The sequence below is a fragment of the Prionailurus bengalensis genome, chromosome A2 (genome assembly GCF_016509475.1).
Source record: "Prionailurus bengalensis isolate Pbe53 chromosome A2, Fcat_Pben_1.1_paternal_pri, whole genome shotgun sequence".
Taxonomy (NCBI): Eukaryota; Metazoa; Chordata; class Mammalia; order Carnivora; family Felidae; genus Prionailurus; species Prionailurus bengalensis.
Window position 1 is genome coordinate 107,851,897 of NC_057348.1, and position 23,384 is coordinate 107,875,280.

The window sequence follows — 23,384 nt, forward strand, 5'->3', positions numbered from 1 at the left end:
AACTGTGCATATGTATGGTTGAATATTGTGGAGCTAGCTCCATAGTAAAAACTGGCAATGACCCATATGTATTAAAAGTGGAGTGTCCCCAACTTATTTGAAAATTTACCTACTTAAATTATCCTCCAACCTATTGCAATTTGATTTATAATCTGCTGTTTCAACAAACTAAATGAACCCATTAAAAACAAACATACTGTAGATATTTATATCGGGAATAAAATTTCTCCGGGGAGGATGCAATTTATGGAAGCAGAAACATTGGAAGGAAGTAACAAATTGAGGTCCTGGTTTTCTAATGAAGAATTGGAAATTGAGTTCTGCTCAAATAAGCAGGAAAAAAAAAAGAGATGTGATTATTTTTCACTCATTAGCATTTAGGTCAGTAGCAGGATATCTCACAAGTTTTAGATAGCTTTTTTTAAAAATAGATTTAGTAATTATTTTGTTAAGTTTAATTTTTATAGTCACATATGCAAGTTATTGATAGAAAGGCAGATTATCTACATATGCTACCCTGCATCTAATCATGATAAATACAAATTATCTGTCTATAACTTCAGAACTAGATTCTAATGAGGAAGAGTCTGTCTACTAGATTCCAGAAGAACAAAACGAATGCAGGTCTGCCCAGAATCTGGTTCTTGGGACAGATGGACTTTTATTGCACGTCATGGTCTGTCTGACAGGCTTATAAACAAGATATAATCTTGCCTATGATTAATATTTTCCCTTACATAAATATTTGAAAGACACAGCATGTATCTTTTCTATCAATATGTTAAGTACGCTACTACCTTCAAGATACTTTGAATTTTATGTAACAATGAAATTGACATCCTCAAACAAACGTTGTTTTTCCTCAAAGTCTGCAAACAGCATTTCCATTACATGAATGGCAAAGTGGAAAAACATGTTCATGGTTTCACTTTGATTTCCACAACCTTTTGTCAGAGGCCACATGCCTACTTGGAATTATTATCCAACATGTAATTACTCACAAGCAGATTAACGAATGGTATACTACCATTTTTTTCACAATAAGGTATTTTAAGGATGTGGCAAGCCCCTGTTGCTGGTGTAGAAAATGAAATTAGTCCCTTGGAGAGGATATAATCAATGCTGTGTTAATCTAACCTTCAGCTGTTAATGATTTGCACGAGGATTCCCCTTGATGCTGAAATATTGTTTTAAGAGTTTCTGTTAAATCCCCCTTCTTGTCTTTTGCCGAAAGGGGATTGAGGGGAGTGGATCCTGTGGATCAGCTTTTCTTCTCTGCTTGTGTGTGTGTGTGTGTGTGTGTGTGTGTAATAGGAACAAAATACATGAAAATATTTTTACATTTCTTTTTCAAATAATCTGCTTTGCTGAAATGTTGTAAGTAGAAAGTCATGAAAAATAAAGTCCTTGAAAACTGACAAAATTATCCACAATTTCATAATTTAGAATTGCTGTTCAAACCTAGAGGAACAACAACAACAACAACCAATTTGCCATTCCCTTTCAAAATACAATTATGGAAAAATATGCTCCACATTCAAGTTCACAGCATTTCACCTTTCTTTCAAAGGGCACCAGGGTAAGGAACTAGTGTTAGCTTAAGGAGTGCTGTGGGGAGTGGGATGTGAAGGAAAAGAACTGTGTGTTCCATCCTGGAAGGACTGCATTGTTTTGGTCCTTCTCACCCTCTCTCTCCCGTTCTCTCCCTCTCTCATCTTCTCTCTTTCTTTCTCTCCCTGTCTGCCTCTCTCTGCTCCCCATCTCCCTCATCCTTTATAGATATAAAAATCTATGTCATATATATATGATACTTGTGTATCCTGTTAAAATTCCGTACCCTAATCCTCAGTGTTGCTGAGCAGATTTATGCAGTATATATTTCTAGTGGTTATCATGTTATGGTAAGAGAATAATCTAATTCCACTTGTGGCCACAGCCAAATGTGAAAAAGTAAAAGTAATGCTGAAGCATTCATACAGCTCCTGATGTCTCCCTGAGCTCTTAATAAATTTGTTCCAACCCAACAAAATATATGATCCCCAATTGTACCTTCAGGGTTCCTCTCAGTTATCAAGTTATTCTTAAAGTTCATCAGTTGTTGCATTTCCATGAACTCATACACTTAACTTCTTCAGAATGAACTACAGTAAACAACTGGGTTGTTGTGTTTTTTTTTTTTAACGTTTATTTATTTTTGAGACAGAGAGAGACAGAGCATGAACGGGGGAGGGGCAGAGAGAGAGGGAGACACAGAATCAGAAGCAGGCTCCAGGCTCTGAGCCATCAGCCCAGAGCCTGATGCGGGGCTCGCCCCTGGGTTGTTTACAATAATCAAATCTACATGTCCTTTGAGTATGTTGAATGTATTTCTTGTTCAGTTTTGTTCAAGGGAGACAGAAGATAGAGGAAATTATGTAAAATGGTAAACTCTTATTTAGCGTATTCTGGGAATTAACTACAAAGAACTTGAGATATTTTCCTCTGACAACAACGTGCACACATAAGAGTAGTTTTTCAGACATTATTATGATGATTGTGGTAATGATGATTATTTTATACCCATTAGCCTACTTTTCCATAGTAACACTTATGAAAGAAATTTTACTTTTAGGTTCATTGTTATCTAAACAATTTTTACAATTACATGAAATTATTCTACCTTTTCTTGAATATCTTTGCATTTTCATTTTAAAAAATCCACCTTGGGGGCGCCTGGGTGGCACAGTCAGTTAAGCGTCCGACTTCAGCCAGGTCACGATCTCGCGGTCTCTGGGGTCGAGCCCCGCCTCGGGCTCTGGGCTGATGACTCAGAGCGTGGAGCCTGTTTCCGATTCTCTCTGACCCTCCCCCTCTCTCTGACCTCTCTCTCTGACCCTCCCCCGTTCATGCTCTGTCTCTCTCTGTCCCAAAAATAAAATAAAAACGTTGAAGAAAAAAAAGACAAAAAAAATTTTTAAAAAATCCACCTTGGGGGATACCTAGGTGGCTCAGTTGTTAAGCATCTAACTCTTGGTCAGGATCTCAGGGTTTCGTGAGCGCAGGTCCTAATTTTAGCTCTGTACTGACAGTGCAGAGTCTGCTTGGGATTCACCCTCCCCCCCCCACTCCTCCCTGCTTGCATGCACACATCACTCTCTCTCTGTCTCTCAAAATAAATTAATAAACTTTAAAAAATATATTAAACTAAAAAAAAATCTAGCATGTACCTGATAACATTCCAGGCAGAGGAGTTAAAATTATGAATAAAGATCCTTCTTGCTCTCAAGATGCATGCAAGTTATCAGGAAGGGCTGGGAAGAAAACAGGTGAGCATAATACCATGTGACAATTCTAATCTGGGGTAAGCACAAGAACACATGAGGCCATAGTGAAGTGGTGTCTAAAGTAGGCTTAGGAAGAAAGGGAAGATTTGCTGAACAGTGTGACTCTTCAAGAAAAGTCTATGTTTAGACATAAGAAATGAATTAGAGTTAGCCATATGAATGGCTTTCCAAGCAGAGGGAAGCATGTGTGACATCTGGGCAATGGCAAATGATGAAGGATGGAAGGAACAAATATTGGAAAGAGGGAAGGAGAATGAAGAAAGCAAAAGCAAGGATAGATGGACAATGGTTTCAATAGATCAGGAAAAAAATTCAGACATTATCCTTAGGCAATATGGAACCTATGAAGAATTTTCACCAGATCCACATCATGGAAATGTTTGGCTGAAAATGAGGTAGCACTAGAAACAGGACCAGAGGCCACTTAGGAGATCATGTAGTAATACAAAGCTTTGTGCAACCTTTAGTAGGGGATGTCTATATCCCAGATTGCTAGAGCATGTGAATTTGCCAGAGGGAAATTAATTTTCCAGTAGAGAACTAGACCATAACTCAGGACTGGGACTAGGTGAAACACTTTCTGCACAAAATTTAAGGGGGGGGCAATAAACACAGTAATCAAGATAAATAATATTTAGAACAGTATCTTTTAAAATGAATACAAAAACAGATCTACGGTGAACAAAATATAAAACATTTAAATAATGACAGTAACTGAATTCTTTGGGGATATTTGTGAAAACAGACAAACTCCCATACAATGGGTTCCTTTTCCATCTTATTTAGAGAATTTCAGTTTATTCACTCTATATGGCCAACCAACTAACTCACCTTGGAAGCCGAGAAAGAATGCCGGCTGACATTGATGTTAATGCATCATCCAAACGACCTGGTGCCTTCCCTTTGAGAATCCAGCTGACAACCAGTTCAAGAAGCATTAAGGAAATGAAAAATGGAGTTGCCTGGAAAGGAAATGGCACAAAAAAAGATGCTATTGTGCTCGGTATGAAATTTTTCCACATTTCCTGATTACTCATTCCAGAAGTAGGAGGCCCAGAGTGACATCTCGTAGGAGAAGGCATATACCTATGCTAGAGGATCATTTCCTCCCAATAGGCAAAGAAATCTGATTATTTCGGACATATACTAAACAGGTGCTCAAAATCTATCATCCAGTTTGTAAATGAAATATAACCATCGACGTAGCCATGATAATTCTGCCAAGAAAATAGTAAGATTAGGAGGGATGGGTTTCAAGTTAGATCTAAAAAAAAATACATTTTAAAATAAGTACAATAATCAGAAGTCTATTATCTATAAGATGGACCTTCTTTTAAAGGCTTTACTTAGGATGCACATATTGCTAGTTTTTTTTTATATCAGAATTATAGGAATGACAAAATTGAGACTGTAGGAACAAAGAATTTTCTTCTGAGTATTTGAGAGGATTTGATCATTTAAAATGTGTATTTATTTTTAATTTTTTAAATTTTTTAACGTTTATTTATTTTTGAGAGAGAGATGGACACAATGTGAGCAGGGGAGGTGCAGAGAGAGAAGGAGACAGATAATCCAAAGCAGGTTCCAGGCTCTAAGCTGTCACCACAGAACCCGACGCGGGGCTCGAATTCATGGATAGTGGGGTCAGGATCTGAGCTGAAGTCGGACGTTCAACCGACTGAGCCACCAAGGTGCCCCTAAAATGTGTATTTAAAATACAATTCAAGTTTTATTCATTCAAATGTATTTTTGTGTTGTAATAGGTATTTTTAGGCTCTACCATGGATAACAAATATTAAACTAAGCTTGGTATTATAATACAAAAAAATGATTTATGAAGATGTGAGTACCACATTTTTCGTCTTAAAAAACTCAGAAAGAAGGAGTAATATCAAATCCTGAAAAAGTTATGGGTTTCACTCACTTGGAAGCTGATCATGAATTCTGAAGTTTCTAAACTGAACTCCCAAGAACATATTCTCTGATGTCATTTTTTTCCCCTTATTTCTGGTCTGAACTAGTAAGTGTTATAGGAACAACTTTGACAGGGTGGGGAACTTAGGTATTCAAGTTCTAATTCTGGATATTTCCACTTCCAATCATAGCCAGGAACCAGAAGTAAAAAGTGCCTCTGAACACTTCAGAATTTCAAAGAAAACTTGGTTCAAGTTCAAACTTAGGAAGTCAGAGTTGGACTCAGTCAGCTCTATATCCATTCTGCAGAACTACTCTACCAAATTAAAGAGGAAATAGTTTCCTGGGAGGTGGTTTGCCCTTTAAAACCAAAATTGTTACAAAGTTTACTGATGTCATATAATCATTGAGCTCTGAGCTTCTGACAGCTAAATTTGTAACACCACTGTGTCCAGGAAAACTTCATAAAGTTTTATCATATTCTGCAGTGACATATCCGAGGAGAGGAGGTTAATAGGAGAAACTGGCTATAGGTATTACATTCAAGTAGAAATTCTAATTTTGCTCCGTGCCTTTATGAAACTGAATTATTTTTTTAGAATTTAACAATTTGAAGAATGAAAGTGAACAAAACCCCAGGATGTGTTGAACTTACTTCTCACTAAGAAAAAAGTCACTGTAGCCTCTTACCAGATAGTCTCACCTGTTTTACATAATCAGGTACCTCTTCCAGTGTTTGGAATGACGTTTCATTGGGCTTCATCATGTAAAACATCATGCGAACTCCCTGGGAAACTGAAACATCCTGTTGGGCTTCTGGGTTCATGTCTGCCCTTGCTTGATTCCCAGCTGGAGAATATTTGTGATTCAGTGGTTGAAGCCAGAGGCTGTACAAAGAGGACGAGCTGTGCTGCACAGAACAAGCCCTTTGTCAGAGAACAGCTAGAAACAAAGCTCCGTGGAGAACATAGCCAACAGCAGATTCTGTGTAGGGAGACAGGAAAACACAGAGATCAAGAAGGAGTTCAGAGTTCACTGGGTGCAGGACATGTGAGGGAGGGAAAGGGGAGTAATCAGACCTAAACCAAAGATAAACAGAGGAGTTTGACTGTAGGTGGAGTAACTAAACATTTAAAAATGAAAAGGAGACAAACAAACAAAACTAAGACAAGTGCTTAGAAAGGCGAAGAAAAAAAGTGCTAACAGGTTCATGCTGAAAAAGTGGGTGGTGATTCAAGATTCAAATCACAAAAGAGAAAATTTTTTGTTTTGTTTTGTTTTGTGTATTAATTCACATTGTATTTAGTTTGTTGTCTCTCCACGGATTCCTATTTCCTGAAAGGGCAGTGTGTTGTAATCTCAGTAAGACCAAGTTTCAAAGTCTATAAGTACTGAATATATCACACTGGCTATTGCCTATACGCTTCTGGATTTGTATGGTGTTAACTTCTGAATGTTTGCAAACCTATTTAGGGACATTTGGCTTATTACATGATCTCCCACATTTAATGGAACCTTGGCTAATCACATCTGTATTCTTCTTATGGGGCCTCTCTGAGGAAGCTGACAAGATGTTGCTGCAAGACCTTATCTGTGTTTTGCAGGAGGAGAATAAGTTGATTTTGCCTTCCAGAGAGATGAGAGGGCACCTTGTCAATTGGTCACCAGTGAATGAGTGCATGTTTCCTGAATAACTTCAGCTCTTTACCTAGAATGGCAGTGATCACTCATTAGCTACCAACTCACCTTTTAAACATGATTATGTACATTTTATTAAATTATCAATGCATGATTGTTTTAGGAAAAAAATAGGAACTACAGATAGACAATAAATAAATTAATATCCAGAGACACTATTAACTTTTTGGTGTATGAATAGTCAATTCTGCTGTTTTGTGATATACATGCTGCTAAATATCAGTATAATATGCAAAGCTGTCCAATAAAAACTATGAGGCTTATGAGAGAAATAGGATTAGGGTGCAATACTCAAAAACTCTGTAATGATCCATGAGGAGGAGGAGGAGGAGGAGGAGGAGGAGGAGAAGAAGACAAAGAAGAAGAAGAAGAAGAAGAAGAAGAAGAAGAAGACGACCTGATGGCACTTCATCTTGAAAAAGACCTGACATTTGTTTGTGGAAGTGGGCATTGGAAAGGGGCAGAACTTGAGTTATTGTGGAGAATTGAAGGAGGCTTATCTGAAATGAGACAGAAGGTTATAAAAACAGATACGGGTACTGTGGCTCATAACGTAGAGGTGAAGTGAAGATGACGGTAGTTGCTTAAGATGTGTGAATATGTGTGCGTGTTGTGTATCTTGAAGCCTTTCAGTTCAGTTGGGTGCAACATTTAACATTCGCCTGGCGTTTCTCACAGACAAAATCACGCATAGGTTTGGATGAACAGTTCCAATTATTCCCTAATAGTATCAATACCCTGTTGGAACAAATTAGGACTTTAAAAATACTGCATAAGTGACTGTGCTTTCAGACAGTTCCCATTACAAATGAATACATGTATATATCCCATTACAAATGAATACACATACATGTTTAATAAAACTGATCATCCGAAGCAGTACTTTATTACCTGCTTTGAACATTGCTGAAATTACAAATGTAATGCAGTATGGGGCAAAAAATCCAAACACAACTGTTTAACAAGTAAAAATTAGCACCACTCCTTCCCCTCAACACACACACACATAATTTCTCTTCAACTTCATAAATACAATTTCTTTCAGTGGATATTTTGCCATATTTGTGGTTTCCTACAAAAATTTAGTTGTAGTTACCATTATTATTTTCATGATGTAAGTGTGTTCAAACATGCATATTGTTTGGCTTTATGTAATGGACCATATTAAGCATAAGAGATAGCAGCTTTCCTTCCTGGAGTCAACAACTTATCTGGAACATTGTTCCACTAAGTACCTGGTTAGACAGGATTGTTTTGTTTTGTTTTGTTTTGTTTTGTTTTACCGACTGCAGAGATATATGTGTATTTGCCTATATTCCAAGCAGGAATACAAAAATACAATATTATTTTAAGTGTTTAAAATAGCAGAACATGAATACAAAGAATTAGTTACAGAAATGATGGAAGAAGTGAAAAGTCAAATAGGAGCACAGAACCAATCTAGAGATTAAGATCAATAGGAAGTCACTAGCATCTCTAATCTACAGGGACAAAGAAAAGGTGGGTGTGTTGATACTGCTCACTCAGTCACCCTTGGGAGGTTTGAACCACGATGGGCCTAATATGATGGTCCACCATGGAGAAAACCCAAAAAACAATACCCAAAGCAAAGAGGAATTAGAAAAATGTATGCTGGCTACTGGCTTCTTCCAGCCAACCAAACTCCAAGCACCACTTTTCATTGGCCTCAGTGAGTAGGAACCAGTTAAAAGAAAAGCCTAGGAAAAGAAGTCTGCAGGGCCTAGTCCCTGGAGATACACAGTAGGGAAGCAGAAGGGGAGGGAATGCATCTGAGGGAAAAGCCAACCAAAGATGAGCACACCATCATAACTTACTTAACTGTTTCTCCACTGCTGTGCCCTGAAATGCAGGGTTCCAGTTTTAGCTAATAAATTTAATGCATCAATGGACATCATGGTATAAATATCTTGTCTACTTGTGTACATTTTTGTGTCAAATAGATTCCTAGCAGTGGAATTATGTTGTCGAAGGGTATGTAAAATTTATGCTTTGATAGTTGCTGCCAAATTCACCTCCAAAACTGTGTTTGACTCTTGCTAAGACTGGATACTATCAATCTTTTATAGTTTTAAGCCAATTGGGGAAAATGACATCTTGTTTTAATTTGCATTTCCCTAGTGATTTTGAAAATCTTTGCAATACATTTATTAGTCATTTATTTTTCTTCATGTGTGATTTATTTTTAAATATATATTGCCCATGATTTTATATTATCTTTCTGTATTTATTTATAGGCTATTTGTATTCTCTATATATTTGTGTTTTGCTCATGTATGTGGCAAATGTTCTCTCAGTTTTTATTTTTATTTTAACTTTGTTATACCCGTTGTCATACAGTAATTGTAATTTTATGTTATTTATTTATTTTTATTTTATTACTTCTGCTTTTGAGTCTTGTTTATGTTTTTCTTGCCAGAACTCTACAAAAATAACCTTCTATGTCTTCTTCTAGAATTTTCACAGGATTTTTCAGTTCTTCCACACTATTCTACATATCTGCAATGTTTCCATGCTCTCCACCCAATGTATGTGCCTATTCTGTACTGGTATCATGTTGCCTTGATTACTGTCATATTGTAATAAATTTTGGTAACTTGTGGAACAAATTTTCACTTGTGAATTTTATTTTTCAAAAATTTTAAACTATTTTTCACTATGTATTCAAATGGATCTATTTAAACTAAACTTGAAAAAATTCTATTGGCATTTTATGTGGAACTTCATTAAATTCATGGATTGATTTGGAAGAACTGACATCATACTCAATACACACGACAATCATTTAAACCTAGTTTTGTATTTAAGTGATGCCAGTGCTAACTACCAATCCTTGTATTTCTTATCCTCTCCATTTTTTTAAGATTTATTTTTACATAATCTGTCCCTTCAATGTGAGACTCAAATCCACAACCCCAACCAAGTTCAAGAGTAATATGCTCTACCGACTGAGCCAGCCAGGCACCCCTATCCTCTTCATTCTTGATTTTTTTTTTGTACTGACACAGGTAGCAAAGTTTTTCTTCTCCTTTTTTCCAGAAGGTTATATAATTGTATATCTTAACGTAATTTTTTTCTCACCTATATATGTGAAGAACACCTTGGCTAAATACAAAATCATCTGAAGCAAGATGTATAGAATAGATAGTTGAACTCTATACTAGAACCAGAAAAAGGAAACCTGAAATAGTTCTAGGTGCTTTTCTGTCAGGTTTCTATCCAAAGCCTCTTAGTCAATGGGGCCCTGCTGGCAGTCCCTTCTTTTACCTAATTCAAGGGGAAATGCTTAGGAAGAGCCTGGTACCAGGGATAAACATCCCATGAGAATACAAGACATGAAAACCGGCCCCACTAGTGTTCTCATTTGCAAATAAATCTGAACAAAAAGACATCAGAAGTTTTTTGTATTGAACAGACATTTAAAAAAAAACAAAACTGATTTGGAACTTCTAAGTGATACTGATAACTGTCCAGCCAGGAAAGAGATCACAGTAATGTGAACAGGGAAAATTTAATATTAATAATTGTCAGTTTTAACAATAGAAATGCTTTTCTAGATATGTCTCCTCAAGCAAGGGAAACAGAAGCAAAAATAAACTATTGGGACTACTTCAGAATAAAAAGCTTTTTCAGAGTGAAGGAAATCAACAAAATGACAAGGTGATCTACTAAATGGGAGATGATACTTGGAAATTATACATACTATAAGGGGTTGATATTATATATTTGTACAATTCCACACCAAGAAATACAAATAATTCAATTTAAAATGGTCAGAGAACTTGAACATTTTTTCCAAGGAAGACATATAGATCGCCAACAGACACATGAAAAGATGCTCAATATCACCAATCATCAGGAAAATGGAAGTCAAAACCTAATGAGATACCACCTCACACCTGTCAGAATGGCTGAAATCAAAAAGATAAGAAATAACAAGAGTTGCTGAGGATGTGGTGAAAAAGGGAAGCATGTACACTCTTGGTGGAATGAAAATTGGCACAGTCACTATGGAAAACAGTGTGGAGTGTCCTCAAAAAATTAAAAATAGAGTTACCATATAACCTGGTAATTCTACTACTAGATATTTGCCCAAAGAAAATGAAAAAACTAATTTGAAAAGATATATTCACCCCTATGTTTATTGCAGCCCTATTTACAACAGCCAAAATATTGAAGCAACCCAATGTCCACCCATAAATGAATGGATAAAGATATGGTATACACACACAATGGAACGCTACTCAGACATAAAAAAGAATGAGATCTTGCCATTTGCAACAGCATGGATGTGCCAAGAGGGCATAAAGATAAGTGAAGTAAGTCAGACAAAGACAAATACCATATTCTTTCACTAATATGTGGAATTTAAGAAACAAAACCAAAGAAACAGAAGAAAAAGACAAAACAAACAGACTCTAATACAGAGAACAAGCTGGTGGTTGTAAGAGGGGAGATGGTTGGTAAGATAAAACAAATAAAGGGGCTTGAGAGTACATTTTTCGTGATGAGCACTAAGTAACGTATAAAATTACTGAATCACTTATTATACACCTTTGAGTAACAAAACACTGTATATTAATTATACTTCACATAAACAGATAAGAAAATAAAAAAGAATTATCAGCTATAAAAGGGAACTGGACTAATGAGCAGTGCCTAATAAAAATTGGGGAACTCTAAAAAATAGAGGAGTAGCAGAAGTAAGGAGCAGCCACCACCCTCAGGGCTGGACTGAGAAGCTCATGGGAAATCATGCTGGAGGAGGTCCTCAAGAGGACCATGTTCAGTAGTTGACCCTCGGGCTAAGACCCTGCACAGTCTGCCTAATGTGCCCACAGCATTACGCCTTCAACAATGACTGTCCAGGGCCTGCTTCTGACACACCTTAACATCATCTCAGCTAGCATGAAAAAAATATTTAAAAGACTCAGATCCATTCTCACAATCAGACAACGAAGTGTGAATTTGGAGATGAGAAGCAATAAACTTCTAACTAACACAAGACATGACCGTCTTTAGTAATTATAGAAAGTCTTTGTTGTTGTCTCTTCTGCAAATTGTACTTAGTTTCAATGTTTATGAAATTATAAATCAGTTAAAAAAATTGATGGGATGCTCATTGTAAGAAGGGGTGTGAGAGAATATATATATTTCTACATTTTCTTTTAGCATTTAACATTTCAGACTAATGTTAAGTCTGAGTTCAATGTGACTTTTTTCCCCCTTAACTTACCCATTTCTGCCTCTTGGATGCTTGTAGAATATTTTTGTACCCTTGAAGTTAAATAATTCTGGTGTGTTATTTCTTCTTGTATAAGAATATCTTGAAGAAGTAAACCTCTTACACCTCAAATTTCAAGTCTTCCTTTACTTCAAGGAATTTTTTTGCTATTTTGACTGTTATTTCTGTTCCATTTATTTTTTATACCTTTCCAAAAATGTGATTTATCTCTTTATCATATCCCATTTGTCTTCCATATGTATATATTATCTCTGGGCATCCTCATCTTTGGTTTTCTAATGCACTCTGATTTGCTCAAACCATACTTGTGACATTTTTTTTTCCACTGCCTCTTTCTTCCTTCTGCTTCTACTTTAAAATCTACAATGACATTATTTGTTTTCTTAAACTCTTTCCTTAACTCTCTTAGTTCCCCTGTTGTGTCTATTTCTTATATAATCTCACTTCTCTTCAAATTTACTTCCTATTTAACTTCTTTATGTGCATAAAACAGTTCTGCCTAAAATTATCCTTAATTTCCTAGGGAATCACACTCAAAAGGAAGTCTTTCATCTACTTTTGGCAATCTCTTTCCCTGCTCTCATCCCTATTTAACCTTGAATGGATACAGGTTTTCTAATGCTTCCTCTCATCCTCAGAAGATGTAGATAACCTTTGTAATACACCCTTAGGTATTTGTAGCACTTCTGAGTTTAGGTTTATCTTGTCAGTTCAACCTAAGGACATGGAGGAGGGGCTGTGAATGTGGTCTCCATCCATTTCTGCAAACTTTTTCGTGGCTTGGAACTGATGTATTTTTGGCCAGCTTTGCTTACCTTGGTTCTCACTCTTTGGCCTTCTCTACTCTAGTCATACAAAAAGGCCATTTAAGATATTCTTTCTGTAATTTCTATTTATTGAGGCTGGGGAGGGTTGATGGTCTATTATGGAGAGCTTCCAGTCAGAAAATCTGCCTTGTGATTTTAGACTATTTGACAATTGGGGAAAATGAGAATTTGTTTACAAAAAGACTTCTCAGCCTCTGGGTTTTCTCTTTTGTGAGAAAGTCTATACTCCCTTCCACCCCAGATGATCCCATCCTCCTCAGCTGTCATGGATCCTAAAGGCCAAAATGACTCCAATTAGAGTGGGCCAGTCCTGACAACTTGTCACATTTCTCACCAGCAGTCCTGACAACCTGCAGATTACAGGGTTTATCCAATACAGCAGAGGGATAAAACTCTGGTTCTGAAAAAGTGTGTTGGAGAAGTTGTTCACTGTAGTCATCTTTCTACTAAGTGTTAAGAATAACACATCAAGGTGAATCTCAAGGTGGGTGCAAGAAAGCGACCCTTGCAGGCATTCCTGTTGTTTCTCTTTTTCCTATAAGGACACCAGTCGTATCAGATTAGGACCCTACCCTTATGACTGCATTTAACCTTAGTTATCTCTATAAAGGGACATCACCAAACAGTCATATCAGGGGTCAGGGCTTTCATATGTGAATTTGGGGGACTCATAATTCAGTCCATAACACTTCTCCATATACCATTCTCTTTAAGCTCTTGAGACAATTTCTGGGAATTAGACTGGAAAACTTCTTTTACATTACCATCTTTAAAAGTTTATTTTTCTGAGATTATAAAAACAATGTATGTTCACTATAGAAATGAAGAAAAAATGCTGAACATACTTAAGGAAAAAAGTCATCAAAATCCCACCTATCAGATTAGTGCCTAATTAATATATATTTCTAAAATATTTATTTATTTATTTATTTTGATAGAGAGAGAGCACATGAGTGAGTGGGGGCAGGAGCAGAGAGAGAGAGGAGAGAGAGAATCCCAAGCAGGATCCATGCTCAGCATGGAGCTCGACAAGGCACTTAATCTCATGAACCATGAAATCATGACCTGAGATGAAACCAAGAGATGGACGTTTAGCCACTGAGTCACCCAGGTGCCCCATGCCTCATTAATATTTTAATGTACATCGATGTTTAAGGTTTCTTCAGAGACATTATTTTACATAAACGAGTCCATACTCTATGTGTAATTTTAGGTCCACTTTTTTACAATTTGGAAGCCTCATGATGAATGACAAAGCCTAAAAATTGAAGATGGTGTGGTCTCTGAATCACTACTTGGAGAGGTATCCATCAGTTAGAACATGATATAAGCAAAATTTAAACTCAGAATGTGTTTGGTGTTTCAGTTATTATTATTTGAGGCTAATGGTGTCCTACTGTACACAAAAAAGCACTGGAGAGTTTTAAACAGAAGCATCCATAAACTGATATATGGATTAAAGCCATCAGCCTGATTTCCTTGTGAAGAATAGATTTCAGAGGGGGAAGGGACAAGTAGAGGCCGGTACAGAAGTGACTGACACAGTCCAGTTGCTGCATGTCGGTGACTTTGACCAGGATGGTTTCAGTGGATGTAGTGAGAAGTGAAAACATTCTGCATACAATTTGATGGTAAATCTAACAAGGCTTACTAACAGACTGGATGAGGAAACATGCACAGTTTCAAAAGTGTGGTTTAAGCCAACAGAAGAAGAGTTGTTACTTATTACAACAAACAAAAAGAGGAATTTGACTTTAAACATGATATGAGATGTCTGTAGTCACCCAAGTGGAGATGGGTCCAGCAGTTGGATATACAAATCTGGAGTTGAAGGCTCAACGTAAGGAGAATTATCTATGAATAGAAAGAAGTGCTGACAAGAATAGAATAGCTACAGGCCAAACATGAAAATGATTTCCATATATAGACTCTTCAATCATGTCTGTATGCATAAACAATACTCATTTTAATTCGAAAACCATTTTTGTTATTTTGATTTTCTTTGCATGACAAAATTTTTTGTAGTTCAAATACATAAAACATAAAACATACTTTTCACGTCACTATGCATAATCTCATTATAGAAGTAATTGAAATGGTCTAGCCTATTCCAATTTTAAGATACAATATACAGAAAACATCTATTTTAAGAAACTGCCAAACTGTTTTCCAAAGTGTATGTACTAATTTAGCATCCCAACCAGTATGAGAGTTCCAGTTACCCTGCAGGCTTTCTAGCCCTTGGTATATGTAGGCTTAGTTTTATTCTTCATAATCTAAATGGTGGCATATTCTTCATCAGATCTAAATGGTGGCATAGTTTGTGGAGAATATTACTGTCATAACACAAAGAACATTATTTTTATTCTTATATATTTCAAAGACAATTGTTTTAAAGAATATAGCTATTTGTTGCCAAAATTTTAATATTGTCTTTAAGAGTCTTTAAATCCTTTGTATTAATACTTTTCATTATAAAATGGCACCATATGAAACTTAAATCAATCTCTCTATTTTCTTAGATCAGATTTTATTACTTTTGGCCAAAGTCCTTTCCACGACTTAGAAGGCAAAGATCAGGTAGAACATGATCTTTAAAGAAATTTATGGCATACACTTGAGTTCAGAGCATAGAAAACAAATAGTATTTCAGAAGTTATTTCTTAAAAATCCCATCAAGCTAATACATCTCATTGTTATTTTAACAGTAGTCAGTGCCAAAAGAGCAACTCAAAGTGCTGTACACATATCAGTGTCAGAATGGATGTAACTCGTTCTTTACAGGATTGATTTTGAGTCAGTGTTGGAATTAACCCAAATGCACAGTGCAGAATACAAGAATGTGGAAGATCTCAAGAGTATTTCTTGAAATAGCTCATGAGGTTCTCTGCGAAGAGAAGAATTTCTTTTGGAAAGTACAAAATAATGCATACGCCACTTAGAGATTAATCTTGTATGTAATAAAATATTTTAAAGGTTCTGACAAGTCCAGCAGCAAATAAATTTATTTTAATTTGCTTGACTTGCAGTTTCTCAATTATCATTTACTGCAGAATTCCTGTTATTCTCACACTTGCGAATATCTTATAGAACGTATATCACATGGTACATGGTTTGGGGATTGCTATCTAAATTAGGGTCTCTGTATGACTGTTTCTCTTTTAGGGAAAGAAGGGACACCTATCTTTGATAATGGTGATTACTGCACATAATCTGAGAGAAAAGTCACTATGAAAGACTTGTATGTTCTTGAAAATAAATAAAAAGGCAAGATTAGTTCATGTTCTCCACTATCGACAAAAGTGTGTTTCTAATAACACCAGCAGATCAGACAAAGTCCTTTACTTAAATATCCATCATAGGCACTGCTGCCTGCTGATGAAAGGGCCAGTGAACCTTCTTTTATGAAGCAGAGTTGAAGCAATTCATCGTGGACATAAATCCAGGTCTTATCATTCTCTAGGACGTGTGGTTAGGAATTTCTCCCTAGTTTCAGTACCAAGAATAATGTGTTTCTCCTGAACAGCACTGGTGCTATTTAATTTTATGGATGCCATGAATCACCTAACTAATCATGTTTCCCACTTCAGATGGTTTAATATGCAGCTTAGTGCCAAATTTATGGCATAAATCTAGCAAGTGTATAGGACTCAAGTGGCAGCATACGAAACTCACCACTGGTTCCATCTTGATTCCTGTCTGTATTTTCTTTGTTTAATTTTTATCACCTATTTTACTCTGTTCGCTTAAGCTTTATTGAGTGTATTGGTGTAAGATGTTTTAATTTCTTCTTGTCATGAGGTAAAGAAAAGTTAATAGATTATTTAAAAGTTAATAGATTATTTAATGAGTAAAAAGAGCAATTCTCTAGTTAGATAATGCCTCATTTTGACAGGCGTATCTCAGGAGGCACCTGTAAATTTTTATTATCCTCACAAAAGCACATAGTGTAATTAAGAAGAGCTAGTATCCACTGGGACCGGGCTACTGGTGATGCCAATGGAAAAAACTAAAGATATTTAGGAGCCAATTCAAGATCCAAATCCAAATTAGATACATTTTCATTGTATTTAATTTTTATCTCAATCTTTACCTCCCCAAATAAACATATATCAATACTTTTGAATCACAGTTGACTCTTACTTCAGACTTTTTCTTAGTGGAAGGGGATTAAATGTATTCTGTGTTTTATATAAGGACATTGCTGTTGTGTATCTTAAATATCTAATGGGGATATCTGAATCCTCAGTTTGAGGTATAGCAAATAAAGGTCTATTATGGCATTAGAAAAAACAGTTGATTACACATGCTTCCATATAGTCTCCCATGCCCTCCTTCTCCAGGAAGCTCAAGATTCTTCCTCTGGGGAGGAGATTCTTGTTAGCAAAGGACAGTCCCAACTTGCTGATGTAACTCGAATGTACAACTTTGCCCTTAAAGCTAGATGACTCCACCACACTACCAGAATTTGTTTGAACTATAATGAGTCACTGTGATGCTGCTTTAACTAGTAAAGAATCCTTGTGTTCCAGTTGAAATCAGAATTATTCAAAAGATACCTGTTCAATTTTACTGCCGCTACTGGAACATTAACTGATCTCTTCAGAGGAATGAATTTTTGCCTCATGATCTGATTGCTGCTTTTTTTCATTCATGGGGAAAAAAACAACAAACCTCCTAAGTGATAGAGATTTTTCAAAATAAAGGACAAGACACCTCACACAAATATATCCAAAGCCACATACTTTCTATACCTTCTCCACTCCCTCAGAACTACACTGAAATTTAAAATTTCTACTCCTCGGGGCACCTGGGTGGCTCTGTGAGTCGAGCATCCGACTTCAGTTCAGGTCATGATCTCGATGTTTGTAAGTTGGAGCCTGCGTTGGGCTCTGAGCTGACAACTAGTTGAGAGCCTGGAGCCTGCTTCTGATTCTGTGTTTCCCTCTCTCTCTGCCTGTCCCCTGCTCTCACTCTGTCTCTCTTTCTCTCTCTGTCTCTCTCTCTCAAAAATAAATAAACACTTAAAATAAATAAAATAAAATTTCTATTCTTCAAAAGCCACTGTTAAGAAAAGGAAAAGATGACCACAGACCGAGAACATTTTTTTTTTTTTTTACAAATCTTATATTTAACAAAAGACTTGGATCCAGGATCAACAATTAACTGAAAACTCAAAAGCAACCTACTTTAAAAAGAGATTTGAACAGACACTTCACAAAAGATGATTCAGATGGCAAATCAGCACCTAAATAATCAATGTCATTAGTCACTAGGGAAATGCAAATTAAAACCACTACACATCTATTAGAATGGACAACCTTAAAAAAAAACTGGTGATATTGAGTATGAGGGTGTGGAAGGAATGAGACCCTCATTAACTACTGATGAGAATGGAAAATGATACAAATCATGATGGAAAGCTGTCAGACAGGTTCTTTAAACATTTAAAAATCCACTTACCTTATGATCTATGCCTTTAACTCCTAGAAATGTACCTGCAGAGGAAGGAAACTAACTACCTACCCTTGCAAATACTTGCACATACATGTCTCAGCACATGTGTTTGTATTTAAAACAGATACACTAATCCAGAGGTTCGTTATATAACATGGTAAATGTCACAAATGCCACATTGGGTTTCCAGGGAATATTCAGTAGTTTCTGTCAAATTTCACTCCACAGCCTATAGCTGGGAGTTTGCCTTGATGCTTCTACTTCTTTCTTTGCACATTCAGTTTAACATCAATTCCTGTAGGTTCTACTAGTAAACCACTGTGGTATCACAACCTACTTGTGAGGTGTAAAATCAGACAGTGGGTCACAAATAGAATTTTTGAAAGATAATTTCAGAGATAATTAAAATATTTCCAAATGTCAACATTTCTTACCAGTTATATAATTAAGTATAATTTCATGAAATTTTGTTACAGTTACAAAAATACCACTCAATGACACACATTTAGTACCGGCTGAAATTTTATTTTTGTTTAAATTTAAATTGCAGTTTAAAAAAAAATTGAAAACCATACCTCCAAATCTGACTCCTTTCCTTTGCTACTGTTATCATCCATCAAGCCTCCTTTATGACTCTCCCGCACCACGATAATTACCTTCTATACCCTGGAGGCTTTGTCTCCAACACACTTTGAATACACCACTTCCACAACAATTAGAAGAATCTTTTTAGTATGTTAATGATATCAATCATTTTTCACTTTGAAATTTTACATTCCCTTTCTTTGCTTTTGGAACAAAGTCAGAACAAATTCCCACATGCAGCTTACCTGGATTTAAGTATACAACATGAACTAGCTTGAGGTTATCTCAGCAACAACCTTGCTGCATGCCTCCACCTCTTTCATTGTATTCCTTGTGGTTTTTCTATTAGTATATCAAAAGCACCTCAGCACTTTTAAGCTTATTTTTGCTTCTTCCTGAAATACTTTCCATGGCCTCTTAGTATCCTTGGATCCCTCTCACTCTTCATGAATATTCTAATATTCCCTCCTTAGACTTGTCTTCTTTGAATACAAACTGACTCTTGGATATTTCACTTGAATACTGTATACATATTTAGAATGTGACATGTCAATAATGAGCTCATTGTTGTTTATACTGCCCCATTACTCTTATCACCATCATTAAAGCTGTGAATCTTTCCTATGTCCTTACCTCTGTGAAACTTGCTACTTTTTAGAGTATAGATGTTTCTATAGAGTTTAGATATATCATGACCCCTCCCACTCTCCCATCACTTCCATCTTCAAGTCTTGTCGATTCTTCTCCTGACACTGGCCAGGTAGATGTCTATTTTCAACTAAAGGGTTTAGCATATCAGCTTTTCATTCATGACAGATTGAGAGAGAGAGAGAGAGAGAGAGAGAGAGAGAATGTTTGAAATACACCATTTCATGGGATTATCTAACCTCACAGATTTTATTATCATACTATGACATAATTTTTGGCATCCATTCTTATCTCTAGGACTATGCAATGTCCTACTTTGTGCATTCATAGCAGGGAGTGGATTAGGAACCTAGATGATTCCTGCATTAGGGTAAAGGCCTCTCAGCCCAAAAGCAAAGGGAGCATAGCTGGTAAGTTCTGGTTCCAAATTAGTTCCAAATGCAGCAGAATCTCCTAAAGGTACACAGCAGTGCTGGACTTTTTATTTTTTTTAATTAATTAATACATTAATAACCCTAAAGACTTACTAAAAACTACTAGAACTGATAAATGAATTCAGTAAATTTGCAGGATAAAAAATTAATACATAGAAATCAGATGCATTTGTATATACTAATAATGAAGTAGCAGAAAGAGAAATTAAGAAAGTCTTCCTATTTATAACACAACAAAAACAATAAAATACCTAGGAATAAATTTAACTAAGGAGTTATACCCCAAATACTATAAAACACTGAAGAAAGAAACTGAAGATAACACAAATAAATACAAAGGTATTCCACGCTCATGGGTTGGAAAAACAAATATTGTTAAAAAGTTTAGATTACCCAAAGCAATCTACAGATTTAATGCAATCTCTGCCAAAATACCAACAGCATTTTTCACAGAACTGGAAAAACTAATCCTAAAATTTGTATGGAACTACAAAGTCCCCAAATAGTCAAAGCAATCTTGAGAAAAAAGAACAAAGCTGGAGGCATCTCAAGCCCAGATTCCAAGATATACTACAAAGCTGTAGTAATCAAAACAGTATGGTACTGGCACATAAATAGACACATAGATCAATGAAACAGAATAGAGTCCAGAAATAAACCTACAATTACATTGTTAATCTATGACAAAAGAGGCAAGACTATACAATGGGTAAAAGACAGTCTCTTCAACACACGGTGTTGGGAAATTTGGATAACTACCCGACAAAGAATGAAACTGAACCACTTTCTTACACCATAATCAAAGACACACTCAAAAGTGATTAAAGACCTAAATATGACACCTGAAATCATAAAATTCCTAAAAGAAAACATAGGCACTACTTTCTTTGACATCAGCTGTGGAAACATTTTTCTAGATATCCCTCCTCAGGCAAGGGAAACAAAAGCAAAACTTAACTGCTTTTGCACAGGAAAGAAAATCATCAACAAAATAAGGCACCCTACTGAAAGGAAGAAGATAATTGCAAATGATATATACAAAAAGTGGTTAATATCCAAAATGTGTAAAAAACATAAACAACTCCATACCCCCCCCAAATAATAATCTATTTAAAATGGGCAGAGGACCTAAATAGACATTTTTCCAAAGAAGACATACAAATGGCCAGCAGACACATGAAAAGATGTTCAACATTACTCATCATCAGGGAAATGCAAATCAAAACCACAATGAGATTTCACCTCACACTGGTCAGAATAGCTAGAATATAAAAGACAATAAATAACAAGTGTTGGCAAGGATATGGAGGAAAGGGAACCCACTGCTGATGGGAATGCAACCCAATGCTGAATGGTACAGCTACTATGGAAACAGTATGGAGTTCCTCCAAAAAATTCATTAAAAATTAAAAATTACTATATGATTAAGTCTTTCCACTACTGGGTATTAACCTAAAGAAAGGAAAGCACTAATTTGAAAAGATACATGCACTTCTATGTTTATTGCAGCATTATTTACAATATCCAACATATGGAAGCAACCCAAGAGTCCATCAACAGAAGAAAGGATAAGGATGATGTGGCATATATACACAATGGAATGTTACTCAGCCATTAAAAAAGTATGAGATCTTGCAGTGTGCAGCAACATGGTTGGACCTATAGGGTATAAAGCTAAGTGAAATAAGTCAGACAGGGGTGCCTGCTGGCCCAGTCAGTTGAGAGTCTGACTTTGGCCTAGGTCATGATCTCACAGTTCATGGTTCAAGCCTCACATCAGGCTTTCTGCTGTCAGCACAAAGCCTGCTTAGGATCCTCTGTCCCCCTCTCTCTCTGCCCCTCCTCTGCTCACACGTGCTCACTCTCTCACTCCCTTTCTCTCTCTCTCAAAAATAAATAAACATTAAAAAAAAGTCAGGCAGAGAAAGACAAATACCAAATGATTTCACTCATATGGAAAATTCAAAAAACAAAAATGAACAAATAAAAAAAGAGACAAAGCTAGTGGTTGCTAGAGGGGAGGTGGGGGGCAGGATGGGTGAAATATATAAAGGTGATTAGTGCACTTACCTTGATTAGCTCTGAGTATTGTAAAGAATTGTTAAATCATTTTACACCCGAAAGTAATATGGCACTCTATATAATTACACGTCAACAAAGAATGATAAAATTCATTAATACATGATTTGTACTAGTCTTTTTCTGTCCTCAATCTGCCTTTTTTGATATTCTTTTAAGATAAGAAATATTTGACATCTTTGCTTAAACTATCAGTCTATTTAAGTATCATTTTCTTAAATTTATTTGTAATATTCCTTGGAAAACATTTTTGAATTTTCTTAGATGTCCTGCTTCTCAGAAAGCATATTGTCAATTTGGGTACTTAATACTTTACCTCTAAAACACTGAATCTTTCTGAAAGTCTTCAAATATATAGGTGGTGTCTTTCTTATAAATAAACATATCTTGAGGTAAAAGAATAAACATTGTGCCTCACCTACATCGACAGTAAGGCTATCCACCTCTATTAATATTTTAAATGACAATCTGAGTCATGATACAATATTTGTGCCTGCTGCATATACATATTGTTTGGTATTCCTTTTGAAGTTTGTTTATTTATTTCAAGTGAGAAAGAGACAGAGCAGGCGCATAAGTGGTAGACGGGCAGAGAGAAAGGGAGAGAGAATCCTAAGCAGGTTCTGGCTGTCAGTACAGAGCCTGACTCAGGATCTCATTAATTGTGAGATCAAGACCTGAGCAGAAACTAAGAGTCAGATACTAAACAGAGTGAACCACCCAGGTGCCCACCATTTGGTATTCCTATGCTAAATGATATTAAAGAGTGAAAAAACAGTGAAATCTCTTACAGATGGAGAACCTCATACTCATCCTACAGAAAGTAATATTGAGTCCAAGGCTGAGTTCACTAAGCTCATTGCCAACTGATTTTTAATAGTTTTCCTTTATTCATTAAGGAAATTTTCTTAGTCATGCATTTTATAAATAAATTTTTATTATTTGTATTTAAGCCCTTATTTTTCTTAAATGTTAAATATTTAATGATAGTTACTTTTGTTATTAGTTTTTAAATTACTCATTATAGAAAATATTACTGAGTATTCATTTATATTTATAAGGTTTCTTCTTTAAAAGTCATATTAATTTTTAAGTGACATTAATGACATTTAATAAATAATTGGTCTAACAAAAAATTTTCAAAAATGATACTCAC

General features: G+C 35.8%; 1 protein-coding gene across 2 annotated transcripts in view; it reads right to left on the reverse strand.

The window, feature by feature from the left end:
- The window catches only part of AGMO (alkylglycerol monooxygenase), a 400,977-nt gene that overhangs the window by 343,072 nt on the left and 34,521 nt on the right, over positions 1–23,384 (reverse strand). The window contains exons 2-3 of one of the 2 annotated variants that reach the window (XM_043589013.1): positions 5,941–6,147; positions 4,155–4,285 (exon numbers count right to left, since the gene is read on the reverse strand). In XM_043589013.1, coding sequence (XP_043444948.1) covers positions 4,155–4,285; positions 5,941–6,147 — 338 coding nt within the window. Of the gene's footprint in view, positions 1–4,154; positions 4,286–5,940; positions 6,222–23,384 lie in introns of both variants that reach the window. The other variant, XM_043589014.1, reaches the window with a different exon arrangement.